This window comes from Notamacropus eugenii, chromosome 2, assembly GCF_028372415.1.
Source record: "Notamacropus eugenii isolate mMacEug1 chromosome 2, mMacEug1.pri_v2, whole genome shotgun sequence".
Classification (NCBI taxonomy): Eukaryota; Metazoa; Chordata; class Mammalia; order Diprotodontia; family Macropodidae; genus Notamacropus; species Notamacropus eugenii.
In genome coordinates this window covers 243,321,908-243,346,673 of record NC_092873.1, presented here as the reverse complement: position 1 = coordinate 243,346,673, position 24,766 = coordinate 243,321,908, and the positions used below count along the sequence as shown (strand labels likewise).

The 24,766-nt window shown below is 35.9% G+C and overlaps 1 protein-coding gene across 1 annotated transcript in view; it reads right to left on the bottom strand.

Moving 5' to 3' along the window:
- The window catches only part of AKAP12 (A-kinase anchoring protein 12), a 112,621-nt gene that overhangs the window by 41,334 nt on the left and 46,521 nt on the right, over positions 1 to 24,766 (bottom strand). Inside the window, exon 3 of the mRNA XM_072643699.1 lies at positions 6,881 to 6,980. Coding sequence (XP_072499800.1) covers positions 6,881 to 6,980 — 100 coding nt within the window. The remainder of the gene's footprint in view (positions 1 to 6,880; positions 6,981 to 24,766) is intronic.

The window sequence follows — 24,766 nt, the reverse complement described above, 5'->3', positions numbered from 1 at the left end:
AATATTAGCCTTCATTTCAAAAAGAAGCTTGTGGTCATTAAAAGACCTCTGTGATTTCCCACAGGCATTATTACCTTCTCCTGTTCAATTCTGGGCCCAAGTTACTGTGCATTTACAGTGTTTGCCCATGATGTACAGAGATGAATGACTACTATAAGCAGTTCATTTGACCATGAGATAGTCTAGAAAACCCACTTGGTTTCTCCTTTGAGGATGGCAAGACCAAATTCCTTAGAGTGGTTATGGAGCTCATCAGATTGGCTGTCATAGAATCAAATGCGAAAGCACATGTGTCTCACCTTGCAAATCTTCAAGCACCACATAAACGCTTGCTGTTTTTAGGAAGCTCTGTGATATTCTCCTGGGTCTGGCGTAAGCATGAGAAAACAATAACCATTTGTTGTCCCTCTGTTTTATGTCTTTCCTAATAAATGATCTAAGAAAGGGCTATTGGAAATAACGTTTTTTAACTTTCAAGAATCTTTCATAATTTTGCATAACGTGGGCCTATGCTTGTGAGACACTTTCTTCCTTACTGGAGGAAGCCTTGAAACCAATATTTTGCTTTGCCAAAGGGTCTTAACTTAAAATAGTCATCCAAAAAAGGAGCAGAGTATAAACTTGAATTTTCTACATCTTTAATTATTTAATGGTTATGGATGAGGATTATAATTTGCATAAGGATTGCTGCTTTACTTCTACTCTTCTCTTTAAGAACGTCCTGAAGGTCTGTAGATAGTCATAAAAATTAGCAAGATGTCTTTTTTTTTGTGGGGGTGGGGGGAGGAAATTAAGGTCAATGGATGGTATCTTCTTTGGTACCTTGAGGTGTTATCCCATAACATGAGAAAAATTAAGTCAGTATATACTTGGCATTGACACTTTGTCCCCATTTAGTTACATTAGATGCCATACTACTTATGCATAGCACCACTTCCTCCTAATAATGTGGGCCACACTACATTTTTATGCCTTCTGAGCCAGGTTTTATAGATCTCTTATTCATTCTATCACAGAAGTGCTAAGTGCTTGGAATTTTTATGAGTAAAACTTTTTAAGGACCCTTGTTCTACTTAATTAAAGTTTGTAGTTCATGAGTTTTAAGCAAAGCTAAAGCCATCATATAACAACAATATACGAGGCCATTCTAATTTTGCCTTGCAGACAGTTAAGTCTTTGATACACCCTCTTTAAGAAAACTGTCTCTTCATATGAATAGCAAGTTCCATAGGCCTCAGTCCTGTGCTACAATTTATCGCCCTTATCCAAACTACTCCTTAAAAAAGAAAAGAACCTGAGAACCTTCAGTGACTTGTCGAAGGACACAGTTATACTGTAAAGAATGTTTCCTAAACTATGGTGCCATTTATCTTTACATCTATCAACTACAGTGCTCTGGTCTACTAAAGCCCTATATAGGAAAAAGAAAAAAAAAGTAATTTTCCAATTTTTTTTCTTGTTTGGAAGAAAAATAAAGATATTAATGCTGGATCATACTCTGGTGTAGTTTAAAAAAAAAAAAAAGACATGACCCTTATAAACAGAGGTAGCCTTGGGATTCTTGAAAGAAAAAATTTGAACTTTTCTGAAGATCAAAGCAATGAATATTTATACTAGTTATCTGTCTATGACATAAGTGATATAGCATCCATACTAAAAAATATTGTAGGAGGATAGGGAGAATGAATTAAAACCATTTCCAAGAAATGTCTTTTTATTATTTTTACCTAGAGTTCAAGGTCCATTTTTCCAGCCACTTTTCAAAATATTACAAAACAGACTAAAGCTTCAGAATGTGCCATGCAACAAAAGAAGGCACCAATCTTTGTCTGTTGAAACCTTTTTCAAAGGCTCTTTTAATTTCAAAAGATCTAAACTATAGTTAAAAGATCAAATGTGTGTATGAGGAGGGCCAGGAGGGGGTGAAGGAGAACTCACCACTCACTCTCCTCCTCTTCTCCTCCCTCCACCCCCAGTCCCTTATCCAACCACCAATCAGAGTTGACAAGAACTACTAGGAATCCTTCTTTAATTACACAAAGGTCAGTGTCTGATTTCACGTTTCCAGGCAATACCTGGTAAGCTTCTATGAAAACTCCCAATTCTGAAAGGTGTCTAGTTGTTTTTAAGCTAGTACAAAAATCAAGAAGAGTAATTCGTGGTTAAATATACAAAGTGGCTTAATTACCTGGAAGGTGAATTATTACTTTGTTATTTGAAACCAATTCAAGTTAAAGAGATATGATCATTAAGGAGATAATGGACTGTTTCTCTTCTCAAAATAAGTGATTATGCAAATGACTTGCTTGAAAGACTTAAGTGATAAACTTTGTGCAGAGAAATGTACAAGGTAAGATAGCCACTGACCAGATGAATGTTCATAGTATAGGCTCCAACTATAATCTCCCTTTTAGAACACAAAATAGCCATATGTACGTTAAGTAGGTTCAACTTCTTGGTTATTTACATTTTAACAAGTAAAGATATCAAGCAGCTTATGTGGCTCAGTGGATAGAGCACTGGGTTTAGAGTTAGAAATACCTGAGCTCAAATGTGGGTCAGATACTGACTAGCTGTGTGACTCTCGGCAAGTCATTTAACCATTCATCTCAGCTTCCCCATCTGATGAAGGAAATGGCGAACCACTCTAATATCCTTGCCAAGAAAACCCCCAAGGGGTTCATGAAGAATTGGACACCACTGAAGAAGGACTGAACAAGTAAAGACATCTCAAAGAAAGAGGATTAGATTCTGAATACTTTGAAAGCACAACTCAAAGACTTAAACCATACTGCCAAAAAGTGATTTGGTGTTCAAAATTTGGTGTTCTCTTAGGTAAGGAGCACATTTGCTGAAGGGTAACATGATCCAGCACAGACTCTTGTGATTATTTAGCAATAGTAATGTGAACTTTTCAAATCTCAAATGAATCATACCCTAGGAGTTGGTGAGCTTGAACGAAAAAGTTCGTAAAATTAAGAAAACTAAAACCTGAGCATTATCTCCAAGAGAGAATAGACTAGTGTCTGAAAGAAACTACAACCCAATAAACTAAGTTTGACATCAAAACAATATTTATCATTCTAATAAAAATATAATTTTAAGAATTTAAGAATTCCTAGATGTAAATTCAAGCAGAATACCCACATTCCCACTTACTGCAATACAAATTTATCACAATCAGCATTCATTGAAACTAGCAGATAATAGTTATATCCAAAGGGCTTGCATGAGACTGAGGTGGGGAAAACCAGAACAATTTATACTATAATATCAATAATTTAGAAACAAACAACACAGAAAGGCTTGGGACCACTGATCAATACAGTGACCAACCACAATTTGAGGTGACTCAAGATGGATCATGCTACCTACACCTTGGTAGAGGTAATAGACTCAAGAATACAGTATTGAGGCATATATATATATATATTGGACATGGCTAATGTGGGAATTTCTTTTGCTTGACTATAAATGTTTATAAATAGAGGTTTTGTTTTTCTTATGTCCTCATTGAGGGTAGGAAGAAGAACAGAGAAATGAGAGGGAGAAAGTTGAAATTTGAAAATAAAAAAATAAAAATACTATAAAGTTTACGCAGGGTGTAGATATAAAGGATTTAATACTGGAAAAAAAGAAAACAGGCTTAAATTTTTTTTATTTGTCCCTATGTAATTTCCATTTCCATACCAAGAAATGTGACTACTGATTGATGCATGAATATATTTGTTGTAGTGAAACAAATAATGAATAAGGAATAACATTGAACAATTTGAATGAACTGGTGCATAGTAAGACACAGAATGTAAAATATATACAATGACAACGTAAATGAAAAGATCACTAAAAAGTCATGATTTTTTTCTGACCAACTGAAAAGAAATTGGACTCTGAAAGATAATGAAACATTACCTCTCCTTCCTCTCCACAGAGGGTGGGTTACTAGTCAGGCAGGATGCCATATGCATTGTCTGAAACTGGTTATGGTATCAGTCAATTTTGCACAATTTTTCCTTTGATACATGAGAGGGCTCAATTGGGAGAGGGAGGATCTGAGGAGTGAGAAGCTTTGAGGGGGGTGGCAGATTCAAGGAAGACTTCATTGAAAATGGTATTGTAGTTAATTGAGCAAGTTAGTATGGTCAGTGATTTTGTTTTTGCTAAATTTTTTTATTGATGTTTTCTGTTTCTTATATCACCATGATATCACAAGTTCTGCCCCCCCTCCATTATGACAAAAAAGTAATTTTTATAGAGGAAAAGTCAGCACAATTGATTCACTGAAAAAGTAAAAACATTTGCAATATATAACACCTGTGGGTCTTCCACTTCCTCAAAGGTGAATGTCTTCTCATGTCCCTTCTGATTCCTTTTTATTTTAAATACTTAGGCATCAAAAGTAAACCTTAATTTTTTTTTTTTTTTTGCAATCACTAAGATCAACCTGTTAAACGCATGAAAACATCTCTACAGAGTAAGTGCTAATTGAAGAAAAAGAACCAAAGTTCTCTTTCTTCCCTTGGAATAAAATCTTAAGCTTATTACTTTTGGTGACAGGGTTGAGTATTTTAAAATTATGCCACATTCCACGAAAATTCTTCTTCTCTTCCCTTGAAATCTGTTCTCCATCCCCATCCCTGCATTTTAAAAAATTAACCTAAACAATACTAACCACATAAAGTGAAACCAGACACGAAATTCTCTATTTTAGAGTTTTTATTAAATTTTAAAGTGTCCTTTTACATTTAGTAGGTATGTAGATATATTCTTGGAAAAACATGCTATCAAATGAAGTAAGGGAAGGTAACAAACATTTACAAAGCACTTAACTGTGTGCCAGGACAGGATAAATAATATCTAAACTGAACCGCACTACAACCCAGCGATGTAGGCGTGTCATTATCATCCCCATTTTTACAAAGTGACTTGCCCAGAGTTACATAGCTGGTAAATATTTTAAGCAAGGTTAGAACTCAGATCTCCCTCGTTCTAGTTCCATCTAGCTCTTCCCTATTTTCTGTTTAAATTCCATTATCAGAGAGAGAGAGAGATTAATTTAGAGGAAACACTCAATGGGGACAGAAAGGGAGAATAGCTATCATTATAGAAAGAAGCCCAGAGTTAAGGTGGATCCATGCTCTAGCCAGAGACCTTCCCAGCATTATCCCACCCTTAGGCTAATCCCCTCTCTCAGTCAAATTAGCTTCATTTAAATATGCTTTCGATTGGTTTATACCTCACACCAACTAGTTTGAGTTATGCCTTTTCCTTTTTGTCAACCTAAATTCATCCCCAAAGTTCAAATACAACTTTCTCCTGTTCTCAAGTTTGAAAAGATTTCTCCCTTTTCTGAATTCCTACGCATTAAGCCTAAGCAAGGCTTCTTTGACAGCTAATCATGTACTTCTTGTCTCCTCCTGTTGTCTGGAGCTGTGCTTAAAATCCTTGATTTCCTTTAACTTTCTCCATGTTCATGTCTTGTTTCTTAAACTATATTATAAACTCCCGCATCTATTAGAAAGCCATAGTGGTTTTTAATATACCTCTCTTCCCCATATGGCCTGAAAAAGAGCCTAGCACAGCTCATGGCAATAAAATATATTAAGTAACTTCCAACTTACTGCATTTGGGAAGGAGACAGACTGGCACTTCTGAATGTGTTGGGCCAGTGCACTCTGAGTCGCTGGAATCTGAGTCTATGGCTATCTACACCGTACACATAATTACATGTACGGGACGAAGTCTATTTTTCACTTTAAATCATGCCTGTGGTGCTGAGCAGGCTCACAGTTCCCACTGACTTCAAAAGGAACTCCATGCCTGAAGCAACTCTGCAGGGCACTGAAGAAGATGAGAAACAGGCTCTTGTGCATAATGAGAATTAGGAGCCAATCACTAATCTCCTTTAGAGAAAAGGAAAACATTTCAGTTTCATAATTTTTTTGAAAAAGGAAGACATTCATCCTATTCCTTTAAAATGCCTGTTATAAAATATGCCAGACTGAAATAAGACTTGTACCAAGATCTTATTTATATATATATATACAATATGAAGATAGTGTAGTGGGGAAATTCCTTCAAATCAGGAATCAAATTTATTTTGAATAATCCGCAAAGGTAAGAGTGATTTAGTTTGCTCTGATTCAACATCTGGTCATTCCCTTGAGGCCAACTGATCAAGGCGTTAGATAGAGCTCAATTTTTATCAAAGCAATTATGATTTTTCCCCAGACAGAGCTACTTGTTATAAATGGTCCTCCCTTATACCCACATTTCTAAAAGATTAAGAAACTTTCAAAAGTAATAACATTGAGGCTCTACTCTGCTCAGTTTGGGCCAAAATTAAGCCAGCAACCCAGTGGTGAAAGGCTTGATATCCAATTACCACTCCCAAGGCACTGTTTGATTCTAGCTTTTCTTACAACTATAATAGCAAGCAGAACATCGATGTTTGAACAAAAATGAGGATTCTTTTCAAATGAAATGTATATGACCAGAAAAAAAAAATGTGCAAGTGTAACGGATCTAGCACTAATGAAAGAGGTACTAACTATTACAAAGCAACCAGTTCAGGGTTTCTATAAGAATGCACATTCACTAAACATAATAAGCCAAGTGACTGGAAAGAAATCAACAAAATGCCAGAAAAGAATGCCTAAGGAAGGGAAACAAAGCTTCACAAATCTGTAAAATTATGGCGTGGTACTACTTCCAAGAAATAGAGGCTACTAAGAACGTTCAAAGAAACACTTTATGCATTTTCTTTACTTTTTCCATTACCATCCCTCAATGATTGCTGGACCACGTCTTAGATTTAGGTGTGTTGAGGTTCAAAGCACCCTAATATATCCAGCCTAAGGCACTAGTAAATTTCACTTACCATCTAAGATAACTGCTTCTTCCTGCTGTTTATCTGGGTCTCCTCCTGGTCCTTCTGGTATTCCGTTAATACTGCTTATCTGTCCATTCTTCTGTAGAGGCTATGTGAGGAAAGAAAAAAGCAAAATAAAACAATTTAAATTCAGTCTATGGAACACAGCTAAATAAGTTAAAAACATTACCTCATGCTAAGAAAATAAGGGAGGGGGATGGCAAGGAAGAAAAAGGAATACCCTATACTCTAGGTTGAAGGATTCTATTGTCTCTAGACCAGGTGGCTCCGTTAACGCAAGCTTTCTGTACTCAACAATATCATGTTTGCCTTCTAAAGCCTCATTTCCTAAAACATTAAATTCCTCTGAAATAGGTTTAAGCCTTTCTTTTCTCTTGCCATATCACTTCTTTAGTTAACCATTTTCTATTAGTCTTTGATGCTGTTAGCATGGAATACTTCAGTACCAAATCCGCTGAGCTATCATTTCCAAATAATATTTAAGCATCAAATGATCCATCAATGAAATGTGGAAGACTCCTTACTTGATGAAGATGGGAGACAAAACATTTGAATATGATGCCACTCCATTTTTGCTTACCTAAGAGACTTGTTTTCATGAGCAAGTAGCTGATCTGCTGAGATAAAGAAATCTCAGGGCTACGTGCATCCTGCTGGCACACACACTGCCTCTGTTACTTGTTGTTCAGCAAACCTTTGTTGGCCTATCCAGTGACTTAGATCAAAATAACCTTTATGTTTCTTTTACATCTACATAAATGGATGGTAAGTTCAAGGTAGTCTATGCTGAAGCCTTTAAGTTGTACTAAATTGATTCCACCTGGCGGCATTCCCCTCCCGTGCAAAGTTGTCCTTCAGCTATATGATCTACTTTATGGAAAAAGATATGGATGTATTTTCATAGTAACATCACAGATGGAAGAACTTGGCTTCAACATATTCGCATGCTGAGCCCATATATTAAAGATCCGAATACTCTTAGATTACATCCCCACTTTAAAGACTTTGCTTACCAAAAATATGAGGGATGGTCATTTGAAATGAAAGTTCAAAGATGAAAGGAAAATCTCGTAATGTTCACAGAGTTTTGGGAATGGTATACACAAGTTCAGCTCCAGGCACCTCCTATGGGGGGCCTTTCTTTCCACTCTAAGTTGTTATAATATACTCGACTTTTCAAAGTCTTTTCAAAGAACTTTCTGCTGATATCATCTCCGGTAATTTTCTTAATAAACAACCCTGTGAGGTGAGTACCTTTGTCCCCATTTTAAAGATGAGAGAACTGAGGCCCACTAAAGGTTAAGTGATGTGCCAACACAGCTGGCAAGTGTTTAGCTCACATCGGAACATAAAGTGATTTGTGTATATCTCAAAATTAAAGTTTTGGCAAAACTGGCAGAACTGTCAGATTTCTTTCTTTTCTTTTTTTTTTTTTTTTTACAGCAGCACCAAATGATCAGGTGGAAATGATAATAAGACCACAAATGTGGGAGACCGTTTCACAACTTGCTCCATGTTCTTACATTTCCTCAGTTCTTGGCTTTATGACTGTCTTCATTTGCTAAAGTGAGCAACAACTGACATGGCTTACACACACACGTACACTTACTAGCTGTGTGGCCCTGGGCAAGTCACTTAATCATGATTGCCTCACAAAATAATAATAATTGTTCTGCTATGTCAATTAGCTTTGAGTATGGGATGCCCCAGCCCAAACAGGCATTGTGTCTGTCAAAACTCTCCTGACAGTCATTTCAGATAAAATTCAGGCTCTTCTTCCCAGACCACAGTGATAATTTGTGGATACCATTCAAATTTCTAATATTTAAAGGGAAAGTAGATTAACAGCCTTACAGCAAATGACCTAGTATCCAGGCATAATTCATATTGATAATGTCACTAGTAGTAATATCTACATTGATTTTTCAACAGTTTTCAAAGTGTTTTCACACACATCATTCCATTTGAATATTTTATCCACTGTTGTATTATTTTTGCTGTGTGTATTTAATGAGAAAAACAAAAAAGGTATATAAAATATATAGTAAAATATGTACACTCTTCAGTCCTACTAGTTTCTTGTCTCTTGAATTTTCCTTTGAGGCTTTTACTACAAAAAAATGAAAAGTCCAGATGTGATTAAAACATAGTCTTTTTCATACCACTTCTCAAGGATTTTGGAAATTCTTTTTTTGCAAAAAACAATGATATATGCTCGATTTCCATTAAATATGCTTAGTACAATACCTCATTTTTAATTTTTCATGAAGATTGAATAATCTTACAATTCTAATCCTGTGCTTCAAATGGAAGGTACTGCTTGAGTTGATCTTTGAAAGAAATTAATGATTCTAAGAGGCAGCAGAAAGGCAGGAATGCATTCCAAACATGGGGTAAAACGAATGAGGACAAACAAGAAGTCTAGTTAGACCACACTATGTGGAAAAGAGCAATATAAACTACGGATGGAAAGGTAAATTGGAGTCACCTTATTCCCACTGCAGAACAAAGATTTTTATTTATTTGTTTGTTTTTTGTAAGGCAATTGAGGTTAAGCTACTTGTCCAGGGTCACACAGCTAGTAAACGTCAAGTGTCTAAGGCTGGGTTTGAATTCAGGTCTTCCTGAATCCAGGGCCGGTGCTCTATTAAGGTACAAGGATTTAATTCTAAACGATCACATTTGTCCTTACCCTAAAACTTAAAATACTACGGATATAGTCTGAGCAGGACTATTACCCCTTTATTCCTGGAACTTCTTTCTTTCTTATACAGCCTACCATCACACCTTTGGACTGCTCCCCAATTATTGAGCTCAGGCCACTATCCCATATCCCATCTTTTTTGAAATGAACTGGTTCTAACAATGCCTCCTGCCGTCTTGTACTTCAGGCTGAAGTGGGAGACTGAAGCTGTTTGGGGATGATCCTCTAGTTCTATTCTCTTTACTCTCTCATTTAGTGGCTTCATCAGGTCTCCTGGGTTTAACGATCTTTTTGCAGATGACTCCAAAATCTATATATCTGGTCTTAGGATAGATATTAGGATAGGAGCCCCAGTCATCACAAGTCTGTTGAACATTTTAAATTGGCTGTCACATTTACATCTTAAATTTAAGTGTCCCAAGTAATTCATTATTGCTCCCACCAAACCTACCCCTCTTCTGAACTTTGATGTTTCTCCAGAGGGCACCATATACTTCTAGTCACCCAGGTTCACAACCTCCTTAACCTTCTCAGTCTTTCATCCTAATATTCAATCATTTGCCAAATCTTCCAATTCCACAACATCTCCCTCTGCCTCAAGTCTGCCCCCCACTCCTATTCATCCTCCACACAGATGACAATGTGATTTTCATAAATCCCAAGATACCCTCTGCTCAATAAACTCCAGTGTTTCTCTATGATAATGATCCCTAGGATCATATATAACCTTCTCTGTTTGGCATTTAAAACTCTCTAAAACCTGGAGAAGACTACATTTCAGGGGTTGAGGGGGAAACGTGTACCTTTGGAAAAATCAGACTAGTGAGAAAAGAGAAAGAAGGATCACTGAAGCCATGATCCTCCTTACGAGATATCAAATGCCACAGAAAGTTCAAAGATGATTAGAGCTGAGAAAAGGCCACTGGATCTAGCAATTAAGATGTCACTAGTGAAGTACAGGGGAGGAGTTTTAGGGGACTGAAGCCAGACTAAAGGAGTTTCAAAATGTTAACATCTTTTTATTTGGTGCAACAAGCATTTGTATGCCACACATGTTTATACCTGCAGCTTTAAAGTTATCTTTATAGTAATCACCGTAAACATTTTAGGGAAATTCCAAGTCAGTGATTTATGATGTTTGAATGAAAGGTGAGAAATGTTTGTTTTATAAAGTGTCTGTTTTTAAATTGTTTTTCTTAGTGATGACTAAAAAGAAATGGGACTAGTCAACATTGAAGGAGTTGTGGGAGGATGAGCACACCAGTACAAGGTTGGTAGACATGTGAAGTATTCTAACTGTTCTGCAAAGAAATTGCCTAAACATGCATAAACTTTATAATATTGAAATCCCTCTACTGGGAATATACCCCAAGGAGGTCAATGATAAAAACACATGCCCCATACCCACCAAAAAAATTCACAAGAGGGAAAAAACTGGGAAATGGCTAAAGAAGTTCTGTGATGGGTAGGAATAACATAGAGAAGCATGGGAGACATATGAATATACGAATAGATCCAAAGTAAGCAGAAACAGGAAAACAAACATACACAATGAATAATAACATTAATTTTTTTTAAAAATCACAACTGAAACAACACCAAATGATGACCTTGCCCCCAAATAAAACACAGGAGAAGGTACTTTCCTTCATTTTTGCAAAATTAAGGAACTATGTGTATTGAATACAGCATAATGAAACACTTTAATGTTAGTTTTACTTAACTTTTTGCATCTTTTTTTATAATTCTTTTGCTATAGGAATGTAAGAGAACAGAAATATATTGGAAAATGTTTATTACTGAAAATTTACCTTTAAATGTTTTGTTCCTGAGATGTTAAAACCTCATTTACTTCATAAGTCATATCTACCTTTGTTATGTCTATTTTTTTTTAAAATTTGGTCAATTACCTGATTAAGCCTGTCAAAACCTTCTTGTCCCAAGTAAGAATTAGTGGCTAATAGGAAACTAACAGAAAATTAATATGAAACATTCTTGAGCACTGAGCACTTTTATACACATGAAAAAGACGACATGGCATTAATGATTGGAGGGTTGGCGTTGGAGTCAGAAAAGTGGTTCAGGTGTCACCTCTGACACATCCTGGATGTGCTATCCTAGGCAAGTCATTTAACTGCTTAATAGGAAATGAAGTACGGAACAGGTGAAGGAAGCTCCCTACATGAAGGAAAGCAAGGTCTGGATCCCATGGAAAAGCATGACAATCATGACACATGAGCAGCAGCGATGATTTACATTACAACGGGATTGAATATGTATAGACAACTATATGTATAGATTTGCATACAACAGCATTCAGAATTAGGTCTTCTGCGTGGGTTATGCGGAGTTCAATTCCAACAAGACATCACCATATTACAACTGAATAAGCTACTACATTTATTTTTTAAAACACATTAAAAATCTCTTAAAAGCCAAAGTTTTTGTTTTCCAAGCAAACCCTAAAGGACAACACTGAGATATTTTTTTCCTTGCCTTTTCTCTCCTCTCCGTGATACTGTTTATCATTTCTTGAACCAGGTGGCTCTTTGCATTAAATAAATATTCAGGTAGCTTCCTGATTCATATGTTCTGAAAAGGATTGTGAGAATTAGTATAGAAGGAATGAGATTAGTAATGAATGTTTTAGCATTATTACTTTAAAAATTACTTTATTAAGAATACTGGAAGTCCCCTCCAACATAGAAGCAGCAGTATGGTATAATAAAGACTGCTAGACTTTGATTCAGGAAGACCTGGGTTCAAATCTAACCTCTGCTAGGTACTACCTGTGTGACCTTAGGCAAGTCCTTCAACTTCTCCACTCCTTAGTTTCATCTGCAAAATAAGGAGGATGGACTACGTGCATATGATGCACTCTTTCACCTATCAATCTCTGGTTCATCTATGATAAGGTTCCAAAGGCTGATTAGTTTGCATGGGAAGTATCTCCATCTCTCAGGTCACAGAGAATTTATCATACCCTCACCTTCTGCAATAAAACTAAAGTAATCTTGTAAATGCATACTCCAAAGAGAGACAGAGAGTAGGTAAACATGGGTGGGAAACATAGGAATGTTCACATAATGTATCTACCATATCTAAAAGTGACTTTAAACCACACCTAACCATGATGATACTATTATGGCAATAACTGGAAACTTTACAAAATAAATTTTAAAACCTCCCCCCATAATATTTATATATGCTAAAGAGGTCTAAAAGTCAGCCCCCCAAGAAAACTATATTTTTTCCAATTTGGAAAAAGAAAAGCACAGTAAGAATCGAAGGGATAATTGCCTGACCATTACTAAAATGTTTGCAATGAATGGATTGTAAGTAAAAAATTGAGTCAGCAGAGACATAGCAATCAAAAAAGCAAGTTTGATCTTAAGTTACAACAAAGGCCATAGAGAATCCAACATGGAAGCAGTAGTGCCAGTTTAGTCTGCCCTGGTCAGACAATATCTGAGGAAGATGATTGGAGAATATCCATGAGTGTCTGAACCTCAAGCCCTCCGCATATACTGTATACCACTTGTGACTATTACATCAATGAACAGCTTAATGAGGAAACAAAGAGCCATCTGAAAGTATCTGAAGGTCTGTGTCCCATGGAGGGGGAGATTATACTTTCTCACTGAACCCCAGAAGGCAAGAGGTTGAAACCGCAAAGGTGCAATTAAGGCTTAATATAAGAAATAAGTCCTTTAAAAGCTATGAAATCCAGTGTGATTGGAGTCACCCATCAGCTTCCCTTTCACTAGGTCTTTTAAGTGAAGGCTGTTGACCCACACTTCAAGGCACAGGTTTTATAATAAAAGGATTTTTTTTAAAAAGACTTATCTATTTCACAAAGTGACGCCAATAACTCTTACTTTTTAAAAAGACAGCTAGAAATTTGAAAGGGCAACATTAATTTAAAAGTAGTTTGGCATACATACAAGATCATTACCTACAAACATTTCTGATTTCTAATTAATCAAAGTAGAAGCTATTTAAACACTTTGGGAGCCAGAGCAGGTCAGAGAAGATAAGTAGTTATAAAAGTCATGATTTTAATTAACTAAATGGGATTGATTCAACCCCTACAGCTAAGGTCATCTCAAATGACAAAAATTCTTTGAGGGAAAAAAAGAGAATGGTTAAAAAACAAATAGCAACACACAGAAATAGGTTTCATATCCAAAAAGTTAGACCATTAATTCTAGACTAAGAGGATAATGTTACCAGTGTCATAAGTTCTAAATTCACACAGCATGAATTTTTATGAGAAAAGGACATTGCCAAAAAACAAATCCTTGAACTGCTAAACCATATTTCAGGATTCATTTAACCTAAGCTGAAACAGACCTAATTCCTTGGCCCCCCAAGAAACATGACTAAGTACAGGAGAAAGGCCTGTCATAGATTTAGCCAACTACTGACAAGGTCAGGGACAGATAACAACATTTAATCATTTTAATACAGAAAAAAAAATTCGATTGACCTGATTCTTTCACAACTCATGATTAGGAAGAAAAGCTTTGGATATCAGGTCTGAAGGATTTTGGTTAATTGCGTTCACAGTGAAGTAAAACAATGCAGTAGACAGAACACTAGATTCAGATGCACAAGAATTTTCATAAAAAATGTCAGCTCTTTGAGGATAGGGACTGCTTTCCTTTTGTTCTTGTACTTCCAGTCCTTTAGCACAATTGTTGGCGTATGGTAAGCACCTAATAAATTATTGTTCATTGATTAATATAGGCTAGAGCTCTTTGACATTAAGACCTAGAGACTACATGTCCCGTTTCCTCATTTTTTACATTTCAAGTTGACTAAACTCTACTAAATGGAAAGAACTTAAAATTCTTAATACATGTCACTAGTTTTACAAGTAAACCAAAACTAAGTGGACTTTTCAATTTTGAATGATGACACTTCTATTTATATATTCTTATTTATTTTATAAATATTGGAATAACTTGTACACATATAAAATGACAGCAAACTAAATGAATGGGAGTTATAAAAGGAACAGTTATTCAGATGATTCAGTCACTTTTCCACCTGAAATATCTAGTTTAATTCTTTGTCTTTAATTCTTTGTTCATAGGTAGCTGGTGTTGCAATGGATAGAGGGCAGGATCCTGGAGTCAGGAAGATCCAGCCTCAGCCACTAAGTAGCTGTGTGACCTTGGGTAAGTCACTTAATTTCTTTTTGCCTCATTTTTCTCAACTGTAAAATGGGAATAATAGTATTTGTTGTGAGGATCAAATGATATTTGTAGAAAGTGCTTAGCACTGTGGCTAGCGCATAACAGGCATTCTATAAATGCTTACTCTCTCTTCCCCAGCACGAGCAGCATTTTCTTTAGTTTATCAAGACAAGTCACATTTCCTTCCTAACTACGCCAATGAATCTCAAGACTATCACCAACGTAAGAGCTGGGGGCGGGCATCAGAATGAGGTGCTGAGTGATGAGACAATGTGTAATATGGGCATGCATTTATATCTTTTACTGAATGTTTGTATCACTGATTTTGCCACTAAATTCAATTCTTTAACCACTACTCATCAAGTGTTTAATATGTATAAAACATTATATTAGGTACTAGTGAAAATACAGAGACAAACAGGACATGGTTCCTGTATCAGAGAGGTTATCAATTCTCTTCGAAGTCTGTTTCACCTGCCTTTATCCAAAGCTATTACCTTTTTCACCCTTCCTTTATTCTCTTCTCTCTAAAATATTTTAGGCTCTGCTGCTTCCCATTCTTTGACCCTGGGCAAATCATGTTAGCCTCAGTTTCACTATCCGCACTGTCTACAACAGTTCTCAAAAAGTATAGTTCAGATCCATAGGATCTGAAGACCTTTTCAGGGGTGTCGCTATACCAAACTTGTAATACTAAGATATCATTTACCTATTAAAATAATCTACTTTTTCCAATAACATATATATGTGAAGCCAGATTCTCTTCAAGAGCTTCAACGAAAAGAACCAAGACAATATTGCAACATATTGAATTCAAGAACAGATGTGAGAATCCAGCTGCCTTCTCCTGCCAGATACTTCAGAGATTTGGAAAAAATCTGTAAAACAGTGCCACTCTTCTCATTACACATATTTATGCTAACATGTAATGACTTTATTATTTTAATGAATAAGTAATTTAAAATATCAGTTTTAATTTATAATGATGATTAGGGGAAAAGGAAAAACTGTGTTCTAAAATATTTACAACAGTTCTCTTTGTGGTGGCAAAAAACTAGAAATTTCAGGGATGCCCATCAATTGGGGAATGGCTGAGCTAGTTGTGGCATGTGATTATGATGGAATACTACTGTGTGATAAGCTAGGGGCAGCTAGGTGGTGCAGTGAATGGAGCACCAGCCCTGGAGCTCTGGACCTGAATTCAAATCTAACCCCAGACACTGGACACTTACTAGCTATGTGACCTTGGGCAAGTCACTTAACCCCAAATGCTTTGCCTTCCCCCCTCCAAAAAAAAAAAAAAAAAAAAAGAAAGAAGCTCAATCTTAGAAAAATTATGCATAGACTTACATGAAATAATGAAAGTACAATGACAGAACCAAGAGAATATTGTGAACAGTAATAGCAACACTGTTTTAAGAACAAGTCATTTTGACTATAAATAAACTACAAAGGACTATGAAGGCACTATCTGTATCCAGAGAAAGAACTGATAAATAGAAGAATGTATAAAGTGACTTTTATATTTATCTATAAATATAGATATTTATGTCTAATGGTAGCTGTGGTTGGGGGGGTAGAGAAAAAAAGGAAAAAAAATAAATTTATTATGTATTTAAAGGGGCAGGTTGTACATGATAAGATTTATAGTTTCATGAAAAATCATCTTTTTTTTCCCTATTCTACTATGCTATAGAAATGCTTGTTTTCTTAAGTTTAGAATAAAATAAATTTTAAAAAAATTCTGTGACAAATATTAATAGATATAACCCACATAAACAAAAATTGGTTTTGTTCCTCAACAATTTTTAAGAGCGTAAAGGGGTCCAGAAGACCCCTTGAAAGTCTGAAAACCACTGGTGCATAACACAGACTCAAAATGATCAAATGAAATAATTTATGCAAAAGCATTTTATGCAAATTACTTATGGTTTTAAAGTGACTTAATAACTTTCTGCATGGGGGGAGGGGTGGTGAGTGAAAAAGTCAAAGTACAAGATAGTTACCACATTCATAAAATAGAATCTGCTATTTAATCTGTGGGAGAACACAGCTTAGAAAAGGGACACTTTAATTTTTAAAAAAATCAGTGCAAAGCACAAATAACCTTTATTAGATTACTTGACTTCTTAATAAGGAGAGGGGAAAAAGGGTGGGAGAAAATCTGGAACCCAAAATTGTAGAAAATGAAGGTCAAAACTAATCCTAACCTAAAATGGTAACTGAAATTTTTTTTAAAAAATCAGTGCAAAGAAGTACATAGGTCTAAATGGAAGGAACGGAACCCTGTAACTTTCCCATTATAATTACTATCCTTAATCCAACCATTTAAATAGCTCAGATTACCTGATCTGTGATGTGAACACAAGCTATTAGATGTCCTAGGGATATTGGTTTTCTTCCATCAAGTTTATACTGCTATGGTCAGCTATCTCTGACAGTGATTCAGGTTTCAGGTCATTTTTGATGGGAGGGGGAAAAAATGCTCCTTCAACTATCTGTATTTATTCATAAAATTGGGAGAATAATTGCACCTGCTTCCCAGGGGGGTTGTACAGATAATATGGGTAATGAACTTTGCAAAATTTAACTAGCTATTAATGTTACTATTACTATTAAGATACGTCCCCCTTCCATGCCAAGGTGGGGAATTGGAGGTGTGGGTAGAATGCTGCATATGATGTCATACTTCTTCAACAGGCTAATTTTGCTGCACTAATATCATACCTTTTCAATGCTAGTTTTGCTGAACTTTTTTTTCTCTGCTTTTTAAAATAAAGGATGGTTCTCCATTGAGGACTGGGGGAAACTGTTCATGGAAAATAAAAATCATGTAAAAACAACGATAAAAATTATTTTTTAAAAAACCTCAATACTATGTAAGTATTGGCTATTTTGAGATCTTGATTGTTACCAAGGATATATTCTTCTTCATGTCAATCTAAAATTTTAACAAACATACCACCCATGCCTTCTTCAAAGCCAATGATATAAATGTGCTAGAGATCTCCTTCCAAGCTGACATCAACATTTTTAATGCCTATGTTCTTTGGTTCCAGACATTTAACCAATTTGGAATTTACCTAAATGTACTATCTAATCAATTAATTATTTTTTTCCACAAAAGAAAACAATATAATGTTTTCAAATGTTTTGATAAAATTTCAGAAAACAACATTTTTCATTTATATGAGAAAAATATTTCTAAACCTATAATTTTAGTATATGCTAATAGAATTATGATTTTTATTAATTCTTTTATAAATGATATCAGATTTCAGCCTAATGAGTCCAAATGAATCTAAAACTCCAAATTTATGGATTATTGAAATTAACAAAATCTTCTCCTATAAGCACTAATGAATAAGTAGAGTTTAAGCAAAGTGGTATGCATCAAAGAAAATCTTAACTAGGAAATTTTTTATATGCATCATAAGTCTCACTATGAAATGGTCCAGGAAAGAGATTTTAAATCTTTCAAGGTAAAGTCTCCTGTGCTTGTTAATCTTAATGACAACATAAATCATTTAAAGCATTTTAAGACTATTTCCAGAGTCATTGGAACAGAATTGTGCCTGGAGTCACCTCACTACTTTCTTGAAGGTGATTTTCAACGCAATCTTGTGAAACAATTTTTCACTCATCCTCCTAATTGTGTGTGCTTCAAAATCACAGGACTATAATTTAAAATGCTTACCCCGAAAATATCTATTCTTTGAGACCAGTGCTAAATTGAAACTAGGATACTTGGCATGCTTTTTGGAGGAACAAGACTATAAAAACGTCAGGACTTGCATTATATTTCATCAGAGGACCAGCTGAAGTTCAAAGATGTTCATCACCAGGATCTGACACCAGGTGATTTTTTTTCCTGTGACAGCACCTCATGAAGTCATCTACTAAGAGTCAGATGAAGTTACAGATCATTTGAAATAAGTACTTGCTCAATGGAGCCTAGTTCTTAGATTCTTAAGGAGGAAAAGGCAATCCAGCATAAGTACAAGAAATACACACACATAACCATGCATGATCATTGCTGAAAAGAGTCTTAAAGCAATCAGTGTAATCTTTTGTGCTTGGAAATATTTTATTAAATATTTCAGGTCCTTCCCCTCCCTTATTTCTTGTCCTATCCTTGGCAGAAACAAAGCAGTTTACAACTGTATAGTCTCCTTCTACTTGAGGTGGTTGTCAGGTAAAGCCAATGGACCCCCACCTCAATATAATGCTTTTAAATGCATAAAATACATAGAATTACAGAGGAAACCAGTCATATTGACATATAGTTATCAAAACATTAAGGAAAGGGGGAAGCCAAATTTACAAACCCCAGATTAAGATCCTCTGTTTTACAGGCATGATGTAGTTTCCTGAGCACAGGATTTGAGGTTATAGGAACTGGGCTTACCCCCAGATTATCATTTATCTGTCTGATTTTTGATATGACTAATTAACTTCTCTCAGCCTCAGTTTCCTTATCTGTTGGGATATGTGACCTCCAAAAGTCCCTTTTACTTAAGGACTCTGCTCAATGCAATGGCCACCTACCATTCCAGAAGAATGAGGATGAACCACTCTACCCATCTACTGACAGAGAGATAATGGGGGGCTCTGTTATGCTTCACAATTAATTTGTCACAAGGTTTGTTTTTTTTTTTCATTTTTCTTTCTTGCCCCATGGGAGACACAAGGAAATAATCTCATTAACTGAAAAAATAAAATTTAATAATAAACAAACAGTCTTTTCTCAGGGGGAATTAGGTCTATTCTGGTTAGTCTCAGGACAAACAAGACCTTGGGGGTTTAATTGGGCGTAGAACACCAGAGAAGGCAGGATGATTTCTAAGTGTCTGGTTTTTGTTGTTCTTTTTTGGACCCTCTCTAAATTATCTCTTTTCCACTCTATTGTCCCATTGTGCAATATAATATAAAAATAGACATTTTTTTTTCCAGTAGCATTATTAACTTTGGGATTGACAATATGTTAGATAATGATTGGTTGGTGATGTATAAGTGAATATTTCCCAAGTCAATTTAGACCTGATGTCTTGTCTTCCAGCTCAAGGTCTTATTTTACAGATACTAGATATTTAAGCAAGACATACATACATACATACACACACACACACACACACACACACTGTACTAATATTCACAATAATACTATACCCATATGTGTGTATATATATATGTATATATATATACACACACACACACATATATAAAACAACTGAAAGCTGGTCAAATCAAATGATGGATCAATACAGTAGCAAAGTATTAGACAAACAGCCTATTTAATTAAATTGACCAATAGTTTGTCTCAATTGATAACTGATGAAGAAAACCAGAGACTTTTATTCCTCCACTGGTTTTTCTAGCAGGCAGCTAAAAGATAATTAAATTGTAATTCTATCTCACTAATTATTATCCAAATCATTAATGAATATCCCATTATACAACTAAAAAATGTTTTAGCAAATTCTACAATTCACAAAGTACTTTTGAAAAAGTATTTCATAAAATCTTCACAGGAAGGAGAAATAGAACATGCCTTAGATTATGGTAAAGAGGTATATGACAACATAAAAGGAAAGAATGTTGTAAAAGGTTAACTCCAAGAGATATGAAAAGACACCTCTTTCTTTTCCTTTGCACAGATATTCATGGGTGTGAGATTTTATACACACACACACATACACACACACAGATACACACACATATAATGTGAGATTTTTTAAAATGTAGTGTTTTTTTTCTTCTTTTTTTAGTCTTTGTTCTAAGGAACAGCACTCTGGTATGATGTACGGTGAGAATGCAGGAGGAAATGGAGCGGTTTAAGAATAAATAAAAGTGCTGATATTTTTGACATTATTATATGTCCTCCCAAACTAAAAGGGAACAGAAGAGAAAAACAGGATTCAAAACACAAAAATAGTTGTGCATTTACACAGAATAGCTAATTTCTTTTAAACCTTGTATTTTGGAAACATAATCTGAAGTTCACCCTTAGAAAAGATGCATACAAAAAAATAAGAAATCAAATATATATCATGTTTCTTATGTAACCCTAGAGAATTTGACCTAAGTCAGAGCATGCTTAATTATACTTGGACTCCTTTTCAGAGTGATGCTTTGTGGTCTACATTAAGGACAGTACTAATTAGCGTTTTATGTGCCATTAAGTAGAACAGATTATAGTCCAAAAAGATCACCTCAGTGTGAGGTTAAAATTGTATTTCATGCCCTACCCTATCCTTTTGCATTCATTTCCTGGATGCTTTAATAAAGTACTAAAAAACTCTTGGGTACTCTGGGAAAGTATGTGAAAGAAAACAAGTTCTGAATCTGGTTAGGTGGGAGATGGACCATGCTGATTTAATGCAAAGGGAATTTTCAAAAGGTCCCTGCTTGAGGTTAGGGAAACAGAAACCAAAATGGCATCACCTACTGAAACAACATGTTTTATCAAGAGAATCAAAACTCCACTCCACTCTTCGCTAATTATCTATAAACCTCCTTCAACATCCTTGCTTGAATGATGAAGCACTCAAAGGCGAACATTTTTATATTACTTAAAAGTTTGACATGTTTATTCTCTCCTCAACTCTCACAACAAACATGTGAGACACCTATACATAGTGCTCTGACTCCCATTTTATAGATTAGGAAACTTAAGACTCAGCAAAGTTAAGTGATTTGCCCATGGACACACAGTCAGTAGTTATCAAAGGAAGATTTGAATTCACATCTTGACTCCACGCACAACAACTGCCAGTCCCATACCTAGAACATAAGATAAATTCTACAGCTCTCACAGATAGCAGACCTAGAGCCAAGAAACAAGCACTAAAATGTAGATTCTACAATTTCCTAGCTGTATGACACTGGACAAGCCTTTTTTATTTTTGTGAACCTCGATGTCTTCATCTTTAAAATTAGGATAGTTCTTATACACCTTAAAACACTGTCATTAGGAGACAACTTTGTAATCCTTAAAGCACGATGTAAAATGTGAGTTGTTATTAGCTAGGTACATCTATGTTAGCGGCATGCCTAATCTCCCCTTTCAACTTGTCCACTTTTAGGTTCTTGGAAGGCAAGGACTGTGCTTTCTCCATTCTCTCTGCCTTCAGAAATCCATACATCCTGATTCCCTAAACAATTTATGAGTGAATCAGTTACAAAAATGACAACTGGAAGCTTGCAGCAGAACTGTGACTAGGGCAGGCTCATCGGTGCTCTTTCTGAAATTTAGAGGGGCTGCTAACAGTATTTTCCATCTTTATGAGACATAGAAACGAATAAAAATTGCACTTAGTCAACAAAAATAAGTAGATAAAAAAGGAAGCTACCAGGGTGGGCCAAGTGAGTTCCTTTCAGCCCTCAGGACTTGGGGAAAGAAGGGAGCAGCCTTTCTTTCCATCAGTGCCCTGGGATTTCCAAAACTACTTAAAGATGAATTGAGGGTATGCATCATGCCACTTAACCTGGTTACTTTTTGTGCTGCTTTCCCCCATGGAAGCAAAAATGGCCAGTTATAGGGCTAAGGTTCTCTTAGTAGGATCAAGAGTGGGGAACCTGTGGTCTTCAAGGCCACATGTGACCTTCTAGGTCCTCGGGTGCAGCCTTTTGACCGAGTCCAATTTTTACAGAACAAATCCTTCTACTATTAAGTGGATTTGTTTTGTGAAGTTTGGATTCAGTCAAAGGGCTGCACTTGAGGACCTAGAGGGCTACATGTGGCCTTGAGGACCACAGGTTCCCCACTCCTGATCCTACTAAGAGTACTAGTCCTGTAGTAGTATTTGAAATCTGCCAGTATCACTTTCCTAAGCTGCTCTTGTGTTCATTCACTCTACTTTTCATAGCTATCACTGGGTTAAGTAAAAAGTATACAGCTTCAAGCAGTTACTCCCCAGGAGAGTAACTCTTCTCTTCATACAAAGAAGTCTGTGTTAGGTAGATGAAATAATTGCCCCAGCAAATGAAGTATTTTCTTCTAGTGGGTAATGAAGCAGGGAGTGGAAGAGAGGGAGGGACAGGGAGAAGATGCAGAAAAAATGTCCTGGTAGTCAGTCTCTCCCTGACCCTCTGATATTTTGTAATTCCTGGGAACAAGCCTCCAATAGTACCAACCAAATCAACCTTGGCTGGGTTTAGTTCCTGGAGTTGGAAAATGAGGGAAAAGATTTCAGAAATGGAAGAGTGGGTATGGAAGGGGAAGAGTGCTGAATAGAAATAAAAATTAATTCTTCGCTGTTTAATGCCTTAAAGTCAGACAGGTTGGGCAGGGACTCTGACTGTAGTGGCTGGAGGCAGAGTGGAGGCAGAAAGATGAGACAGTATACCTGCCTCCTTCACCATGTTACTTCACTGGGTCAGCCTTGCTTATCCTTAAGAGCATACAAAAAAAGGAACTCAGGAAAGGTATTTTTGAATGGGGTACATGTTGGCTGGGAAATCTCAAGACAACCGTGACACTATTTCAAATAAACTGACAAAGGTAGCTAAGCACACATCCAACAGGTGTTAAAGGAGCTTTGATCTCCGGAGATTCATTAATTAGGTGTTGTTTCACTTTTTTTAGGTTTTCCTTTAATCTGACACAATAGGAAGAGATTCTGCAGAGCACACAGAGATAATTTTTATGATTTGATTCTGTTTGAAATTAAAAACTGAAGAGATGTACAATGTTACTAATTTAACCAGGGGTAATAGCAAAATTTCCACCAAAAAGAAGCAAATAAAATTGCATTACATTTGCTGAAGAAGCACCACTGCCTTGTAGGATGTATGCCCTGAACTGCTTTTACAATTGATTAAATGTCTCTGCTTCATGCCAGACTACTCTGATGCATGCTAAGCAGGTCTTTTATTCTGAGACCCTCTCACTACTCCAATCTTGATCAGAAAGCACTCAGCATGAAAGGAAGACTGGGTCAGACCAGTAGAATTATGTTAAGTGATGCTATGGGACTTCTAAATGCTTCCTACAAGAAAACCTAAACAAGAAAGTTTCACTTCATACAGATGGTATGGATTATTTAGTAAAGCTTTTAAACATTTATCCCTGATAAACTAACGAAAATATTATTTTGAAAAATCAACTTACACTTTGTGAATGGTTCATAGAAAAAACTGAAATAAATCCAAATTGATTTTACTTGTGTGCTTGCTAGGTTTTTTTTTTTTTTTTGGTTATCCTGTCACTATCACATCAAACCTAAAAATCTTTTGAATTCATCTACAATAAAGGTCTTTTAACATACTTAGAGGATGGAAAAAGAGACCTAGCCTGAACCCATTCTTAAACCCAAACTTATGAAAGAATGAGGCAAGGGAATGAGAATTAGGAAAGAGTGAAGCAGGAGACCTTTTCTTCCATTAATTAGTAAAAATTTTTCTAAGATTTTCGATGGATCCATAATTCCAAAGCTGTTTTTCCCCCAGGAGTATAACTATTTCATGCTGACATGTAATCCTATATCTTAGCCTTTATTAGCCTTTTAGTTCATCCCTTTAATTTTACAGACATGGAAACTGAGACCCCAAAAGATTAAGTGACTCTCTCAAGGTCAAACAGTCAACAAGTCACAGAGCTAGAATTTGAATTTAGGTCCCATGACTTCCAAGTACTATGTCAGATACTGTTCTTATGATTCTGAACAAGAAACTTAATCTCTCTGTGGGCTTTGGGTTTCACCAGCTGTAAAGTAAGGTTGACCTTGATGGCCTCTAAAGTCCCTTTCAGTTCTAAATTGAAACCCTAAGATCTTAAATTCACAGTTCTTTCCACAACATGGTGCTTCCTCGACAGTCCCCACCTATTGCTTTACACTGCCTTCCTAAAGTTCCCATTCACCAATCCAAATCAGGAGAGAAAGCTTTATCTGAAATGATAACAGAGAGAGAGAGAGAAAGAGAGAGAGAGAGAGAGAGAGAGAGAGAGAGAGAGAGAGAGAGAGAGAG